Here is an 8,482-nt window from a genome sequence, read left to right on the forward strand (position 1 = left end):
CTTTTTTTTTTTTTAAAGATTTTATTATTATTGGAAAGCCGGATATACAGAGAGGAGGAGAGACAGAGAGGAAGATCTTCCATCCGATGTTTCACTCCCCAAGTGAGCCGCAACGGGCCGGTACACGCCAATCCGATGCCGGGACCAGGAACCTCTTCTGAGTCTCCCACGTGGGTGCAGCGTCCCAAAGCTTTGGGCCGTCCTCTCCTGCTTTCCCAGGTCACAAGCAGGGAGCTGGGTGGGAAGTGGAGCTGCTGGGATTAGAACTGGCACCCATATGGGATCCCGGGGCTTTCAAGGCGAGGACTTTAGCCGCTAGGCCACGCCGCCGGGCCCCTCAGTGTCTTAAATGGAGTAGTGGACAGCATATCCAGATGCACATGGAGGGTTTGGCAGTACATTGGAGCCTGCAGAGGACACCTGGTATCGAAACAGAGGACAGAAGACAGAACAGATCGATCAACCACCACAGCCAAGAGTTGGCAGTGAATACCTGGGCAAACAGAGACTCTAAGGTGGACTATGTCAGCCATTGGCGTCTGGAGAGATTGCATAGTTATTGGAGTGGCAAGATCAACACCAATACAAAACTGTTGAGCTATGAAAAGGACTTGAGCAGGACCGTCAGAGCATGTCCACATCGGGAAACCTGGCATGCTTGGGAGGCTGAGTGTGGTTTCTCCCCTTATCTCTCCTCTCCCACTAGATACAGGAAGGAAAAAAGAGAATCTCAAAATAACGATCTCACCCACTGTCGTCTACCCTTGACCCTTCACACCATAATGAAATGTGAAAAAGTGTCAAAAATAAAATTTATATAATAAAAAAATTTTAAAACCCAGATATTCTTAGGAACAAAAGAAATGAAGTAATATACTAAAGAGACAGTTCTCAGCTTAGTTGAGAGGGAACACAGACTCTTGCGCAGACGCAAGGGGAAGCTAGGGCCTGCTTCCTGTCATGGTTTGCCATTTCCCCAGCTGTAACAGTCTCCCAAGTTGCAATTTTCATCGATGATGCTGATCCCAACACTGAGTTCACTGTGCAACACACTTTGATATTACAGGAACATATTTCAGATGAACTAATGTGTCATTTCCAGGGAATGATCCTGAGTGGGTCAGTAGGGTCAGACTCTTGAGGGATATCAGGCACCTGGGAGTCTCTTACTGTTGTGGTCAGGCAGAGCCCTGAGTGGGACTCTCTGGTTGAGGCAGGTGGGATTCAGATCAGAACCAGACACAGTGTAGAGCAGAGTCTGACCTGGTAAAGCTGAAGTGTCCAAGTCCACCTCCTCCCTGCACAGCTGGACAATGTGACACAGTGTGACCCCTGTCCTCTTCCCTGTGATAATCACAGTCACCCTCTGCAGGCTCTGTGCCCACAGCTCCCTTTCACTTCTGCATCCGGAGCCACAGTGGAGCTCCATGTGGTCCTAGTCCCAGTGTCAGGCAGTGAACCCTCTGCACACTCACACTGTGACCCACACTTGTGTCTCTTTGTGCGTCATGGACAGTAGTGGGTGATGGTCTCAGCACATGAGCCTGTACCACCTACGGGACACACATGCCGTTCCAGACCTCCACGTTGTCTCTCCCCAGGTCAAAGCTGATCCAGGCATTTGGGGTATCATAAATCCCCACCTGTGACCTCCCGGTCAAGGTCTCCCTTTCTGTGCACATCATCCATCTTCTCTATTACAATGTATTCAAACTAACTGGAAAGAGCAAAAACTGATTTAAGCGAATGATTTGAATATGTTAACCTTGTGTGTCTTACATACTCACATTGTAAAAAGAAAGAGGTAATTACTCTGAATGTTTGATATGTAATTCATACTGCAAGGAATCAGATTTCTAAACTATCCACTCAATTCTTCACAACTGCAGGACACCCACACCAGGTCAGGGCTCTGATCTATTATGCTTCAGATACCATGGCCTTTTATATAGGAGCAGATCTTACACACAGGGCCCTCCCTCAGCTCAAGAAAACCAGAACAGCCTCACCAGCAGCTCTGACACAGGAGCCCCAGGCCAGGGACTCCCAGCTGTCACACTCAGGGATCGCATTCCACACACACACTCACCATGGAGACTGCTCTGAGATGGCTTCTCCTGGTCGCTGTGCTCCAAGGTAACTGATAGAGGACAAGGGGTGTTGAGTATGGGAAAGGATAAGGGTGAGGGGTCAGTGGGTGTGAGTGAGAGTTTTCATCAGGACGTTTGTGTTTGCAGGTGTCCAGTGTCAGGAGCAGCTGGAGGAGTCCGGTGAAGGCTTGGTCCAGCCTGGGGCGACACTGACACTCACCTGCAAAGCCTCTGGATTCACCATCAGTAGCAGCTACTTTGTCTGAGTCTGCCAGGCTCCCAGCAAAGGGCTCGAGTGGATCGCAGCAATATATGGTAGTGGTAGCACATACTACGCGTCCTCCGTGAAGGGCCGATTCACCATCTCCAGCAGCAGCGCTACCAGCACGGTGTCCCTGCAAATGACCGCTCTGACAGCCCAGGACACAGCCATCTATTACTGTGCCAGAGACACAGTGCAGAGACCTCAGTGTGAGCCAGACACAAACCTGCCTGCAGGGGCGCGCGGTTCCAACAGGGGGCGCAGTGCTGGCTGAGCTGACAGCCTCTTGTGCAGGTGCGGGCCTGGTTCCTGCTTAGGGAATTTGGCTTTCCTCTCCCACAACAGTAGGTGAGGAACATTTCTAAATTTATGCTTTCACCCTCTCCCATAATTCCTGAGCTATAGAGTTGTGACATAATAAGAAAGCATTGATATGGGAATGACACTGGATGCAGCTGTGGTTACAGTTGGAATGCAGACTGATCACCAGTGACTGGGCCTAGAGAATGAGCGCCCACATTCACCTTCGGCAGGAGCAGAGCAAGGTTAAGGGCTGGTTCCTGTCAGGGGTTCGGTTCCCCCACTCACGTTTCCTAAGTTACAGTTCTGGATCAATGGTGTTGTCCCCATCACAGAAATCCCTGTGCATGAGGCTTATTTCCACTTTCATTTTTTAAAATTTTGTTTTGATGTTGTTTACATAATTTATTGGCGTGAGAAGGAGTGAGGAATAAGGGATAGTGGCAAGACCATTGTTTCCAAATTCTCTTTTTCTTCTTACATCTGGGGAACAGGAGGTAATGAGGGAAGAAGATGAACCCAGCCTCCCAACTGCCTCAGGACCAGGAATGGCAAACAGCCACCCGATGTCATGCCAGGGTCCCCAGGAGAGAGCACGTTCCGAGGGTTCTGCTTACATAGTTTTGACAGTTCTGAAATCCTGTCGATCTCACCAATCCAAACATGAGGAAATCCTTCCATGGCCCATCGGCTGATATACTTCACCTTAGAGCCCCCATTTGCCCAGAAATTTGCTGTCATAGCCTGGCTGAGACAGTGGACCAATTTGTCCTGTCCTTAGTCCTCTGTTATGGTACCAAGTGTCCTTGGCGGCAAACTCCAATGGACTGCCATATCCTCCACGTATAAGTGGGTATGCTGTTCACTGCTCCATCTAAGCCACTGAGCAGGCCCTGTTCTGACACGTGCACTCCATGGTCAGAACACAGATCCTGCAATTCTCCCCATGGTTGAAATTCTGAGTCCAGTGGCTCAGTTGGGGCAATCTCCAAGGAGAGCTTGTCTGAAGTGGACCCAGACCTGACTCTTGCGTGTGCTTGCCAGTACATCCTGTCACCCACATCAACCTACGTGTACACTGGTAGTTGCAATTGCTAGGTTAGTTCTGTCTCCAGACCCATCTCTTACATAAACTCGTGGATGCTACAACCCACCACAATCCTGCTCACCACACGCTCGGCCCTCACATACAGTGACAGGAACTTCAGCCTAGTCGGAGAGACCCCGAATAAGCCCCAACAGGCTCTTTCTCAGTCCTGGATCCTGTGCTTCCCAGTAATGCAGCAGACGGGTCCAGTCTGTTCAACAGCCCATTCAGCTCTCCTACATGTCAATGAGCATTGGAGTCTAGCTCTATCCAACCCATCCCACTATCCAGACCACGCTTGTGCCCGCAGGTGCCTGTCGAGCAGGCCCGCCCCCAGCCCTGGTTCTCATGCTCACCAGGGAGAGTTGCAGGCCATCAGAGAGGCACCCTCCATTTCCCTACTGGCTCAAGCTTTTGTGCAATTATATAGATGGTGTCCACATGGACACCTATTGAATCTGTAAATCATGTATCCATCTGTATACATTAACAAAAACAGTCTTTTTACTCCACAGATTTGAGATCTCCTTACCACTTTGATGTCGTCATCCAATTCTGCCTCTGGTTATACAATTGTAATGTGGTAATCACCACCACTTAGTTACACTGACACCTGGGATTTTTATGCTCCCCAAGATATATCCAGTGGGATTGACTTCTCACTCATTTTCTGCAAGAGTCTTATCGTTGTGTTGAGGTGCTGATCAGTTTCCTGTGGATGTGCATGGTCAATGATTCTTGAATCTGTTTCTCATTTATGGAGTCATGCGGTGATGGATTCTTACATCTTGTGCAAATGTGAAAAATCTGACTTCCTTTTTTCTGGATGATGTCATTTATTTCTTCATCATTTGGGAATATGTCGCATGAGATACAGTTAGAGAGGCAAAATGCACATAGCACTAGGAACACAGCAAAAGAAAGTATTCAACAGTGTTTTATGGATAAATTTAAAAGGAGGATAATAGTTTTATAATCCCTCAAATGAGCCGAATAAAACTTAGAGAGGTGACAGAGCAGTCACCCTGCATGTGTGTGCATGGTTGCAAATTACCCAGTCACATGTACAAACATTACGTGTCATTTAAACCCAAAAGAGAACACTGGGCATGTTCTATTTGTAGACATCCCATCATAAGAACACTAGCTGGAATTCTCCCTGGAAAGGTCACAGGTCATTTGACCTGGCCATCAGAATGAAGAAGGAATAGGTGGGGATCTTAGAGCATCACGGGAAGCATGTTGGGGTGAGAATCGACTCAGGACTGTGGGGGTGACTGTGCAGTGATCGGGGTGCTAACTCCACACGTACACTTTTACGTGTTTACTGTATTACTGTGGCTCAGCTAGAATGCTACAAGGCCAATGTAAATGCAGCAACGCTGATAGATAACATCACATGCTAGATAACATGTGGATGAGATTCACAACATATTTTTCTAAGATAACCTAGAATGCCACCAGCACACCATGTTCTCTGACACAGCGAGGTTCTCAGGTCTGTGCTGAGCTGTGATGGGGAGCAGCTGGATCCAGTGCTGAGGACCAGGGATTGAGGACCAAGGCATCAACAGGAAGCTGGATCAATCACGAAACAGTGCTCAGGCAGAATGCAAGCACTTGAAGGTGGAGGATTAGCACGTTGAGCCAAGACAATGACATACCCCAACTCTCCTCCGATAATGCATACTGGGAAATAGTAGCGTATCGTACAAGTGCATGAGTCTGTTCCAACAACATGGTGAATGCAGATGAATCCCAGGACCCCAGGTGTAGTCGACCAAGTCCCAGTGGATCCAGACATTTGGTTTCACTTAAAGGTACAGAAGGTTCCCCAGGCTCTCTTTGTGTCCGTCTCTTGCTCTCTGTTTGCCTCATGCTTTCCCCATCCTACAGTCTCTTGTAAAAGCATGCTAATGAATGGTGATGTAAAGAGCAAAGAATATGGAACAGTAACACTGGATTTCAGATGTACACCTATATTAAAATGAAGCGAGAAAACTGTCCATAGTATTAAATGCGAGGCTTATAATGTAAGAAATCAGATTTTCTAAATTTGCATCATAACTCACAGTCACAGAACATCTACATCTGCTGGGGGTACTCACTGCTGTGAACACTCCAACAGCAAAACTTATTATATACAAGTAGGACATGCAAACTGGGCACTTTCCCTGTGCTCATGGACACCAGAACAGCCTCACCAGCAGCTCTGACACAGGAGCCCCAGGCCAGGGACTCCCAGCTGTCCCACTCAGGGATCGCACTCCACACACACACTCACCATGGAGATTGCTCTGAGATGGCTTCTCCTGGTCACTGTGCTCCAAGGTAACTGATGGAGAACAAGGGGTGTTGAGTATGGGAGAGGATGAGGGTGAGGGGTCAGTGGGTGTGAGTGAGAGTTTTCATCAGGACGTTTGTGTTTGCAGGTGTCCAGTGTCAGGAGCAGCTGGAGGAGTCCGGTGGAGGCTTGGTCCAGCCTGGGGCAACACTGACATGACACTCACCTGCAAAGCCTCTGGATTCACCATCAGTAGCTACGGAATGAGTTCGGTCTTTGAAGCTCCCAGCAAAGGGCTTGAGTGGATCGCAGCAATTGATAGTTATGGTGATACATACTATGCGTCCTCCATAAAGGGCCAATTCACCATCTCCAGTAGCAGCGTTACCAGCACGGTTTCCCTGGAAATGACCGCTCTGACAGCCCAGGACACGGCCATCTATTACTGTGCCAGAGACACAGTGCAGGGTCCTCAGTGTGAGCCTAGACACAAACCTGCCTGCAGGGGCGCGCGGCCCCACCAGGGAGCACACAAAGAGAGTTGAGCAGACTCAGAACCAAGTGCAGGTGCAGGCCTGGTCCTGTTAGGAAAATGGGGTTTCCTCTCCCACAACAGTAGGTGGGGAACATTTCTAATTTTATATTTTCACCCTCACCCCAATGTACTGAGCTAAAGTCGCTAGACACAGTAAGAAGTTGTCGTATAAGGGAGTTGTGCATTCATGTAGGTCTACCTGCTCACCATGATCAGAGACCACAGAAATTCCTTATAACCTGATCAGACTTTCCCATTCCAACTCAGGACTGTGCTCTCAGTGGACTGAAGCACTTAGGCCATTGGTTTGGACTCAGCTTAGAACAGGGAGGAATTTAGAATCAAGATGGCGGGATAGGGTAAAGACACGTTTAAACGGACAGAGAAACATTTAATAAGGATGATGCAGAGAGGACACATTCCAGGAAATAGGGGAGGACAGAACAACAGTAGATAGGTACCTGGATGCTGACAGACACAGGAAAGCAGTGGACACAACGGTGTGATGTTGCGGTGACTGATATTCCAGTGGTATTCAGCTAACGGGCGATCTGAACTCCACCAGCAGCTGGAACTGCACCAGCAACCAGGTGGGAAGGGATTTTCACTGGGAACTTAGGAGGTGAGCCCAGAAAAGAACCGTGCATCCTGCTGATCCATTTGATTTGACCTGGAGCGGGGACAGAGCTACAAATTTCGTATGGGCAGCGCAAGAACAGCGTCGATTTCACAGCCCCGTCAGCCCCCTAGAGCCAAATTGGGTGCCATTTTGTTTAAGGAGGCAAAGGCCAGGGAAAGGACTGAGCATACGCTGAGCTGGGAGTGAGCTCATTTCTGACTCAGTGAATTGCATCAACGCGGCATTCTATAGGTTCCACCCAAGACAGGACTGGGTAGCCCTCAGACCTGACAGCCAGCAGATCAAGAACTCTAGTAGTGGCACATCAGGCACCATTTTGTACACTGTGGCAATAGCTTTAGGACTGCAGGGGACAACAGTGAACTGCGCATATGCTGAGCTCGCAAGAACTCACTGAGTTCAATGGATTGCACTGGTCCTGCAGGAAAATAATACTGACTGTGGCATCATACGGGTAAAAATAGATCCGTGTGGCACCCAGGCTTAATGGCCAACAGGTTCTGGCAAGATCAATGCCACTAACAACCTAACTATATAGGACACCTGAAGTCTCTCTAATCCTGGGACCTGCTCCAACCGGAAGTGGGAGAAAGGTTGTACAGACAATGGTGCAAGCTCAGTACGGTATCACAGAGGTGGAGAATGGTGAGCCAGGAGCTGGGGCTACGGAGTTCTTGGTGGAAATCTAACATAAGACCCAGACCTGGAATTCGCTGGAGGGAGTGGAAAATTGGCTGCAAGCAAAGAGTGGTGTACCAACTGCAATAAGTATTATCGAACTGTAGACCTGTGGGTGACAGAGCTTAGAAACCTACCCCAAGGAGAAGACTCTACTAACCAGAAGTATAATGACCAAGAGCAAAAGAAGAGGCAAAGGCATAATGAATATTACTGAAGATCCCCTGTAAAGGTGCAAAACCCTATGCCAACCTCAGAGTTAACTGAGGAAGACATCGAGAAAATGAGGGACACAGATTTCAGAAAACTCATTTTAAAGCTTCTGATCAACAATGAGAAGCTCATACAAGAGTTCAAAGAATTTAAGGAAGCAACAAAGCAAATCAAGGCTGATATATCAGAAATTAAGAACACAGTAGAGCAAATTAAAAGTATAGTGGAGTATAGTGGAGTATAGTCTCCAAAATAGAATGAAGCAAGCAGAAGAAAGAATCTCAGAATTGGAAGATATTTGCTGTCACCAGGGAAAAGCAAACAAAAAGTTGGAAGCAGAGCTGGATCAGGCCAAAAAAAGTATTCAAGAACTGAAAGACACTATTAAGAGGC

General features: G+C 48.1%; 1 pseudogene and 1 gene segment (V, D, J or C); both read left to right on the top strand.

The window, feature by feature from the left end:
• Nucleotides 1-2,006: 2,006 nt before the first annotated feature.
• Nucleotides 2,007-2,626, top strand: LOC131478058 (immunoglobulin heavy variable 3-66-like). The segment is given in 2 exon segments: nucleotides 2,007-2,136; nucleotides 2,238-2,626. Coding segments are annotated over 2 exon segments (435 nt in total).
• Nucleotides 2,627-5,940: 3,314 nt separating this feature from the next.
• Nucleotides 5,941-6,568, top strand: LOC131478059 (immunoglobulin heavy variable 3-23-like; annotated as a pseudogene).
• Nucleotides 6,569-8,482: the final 1,914 nt, after the last annotated feature.

This window comes from Ochotona princeps, chromosome 26 (assembly GCF_030435755.1).
Source record: "Ochotona princeps isolate mOchPri1 chromosome 26, mOchPri1.hap1, whole genome shotgun sequence".
Classification (NCBI taxonomy): domain Eukaryota; kingdom Metazoa; phylum Chordata; class Mammalia; order Lagomorpha; family Ochotonidae; genus Ochotona; species Ochotona princeps.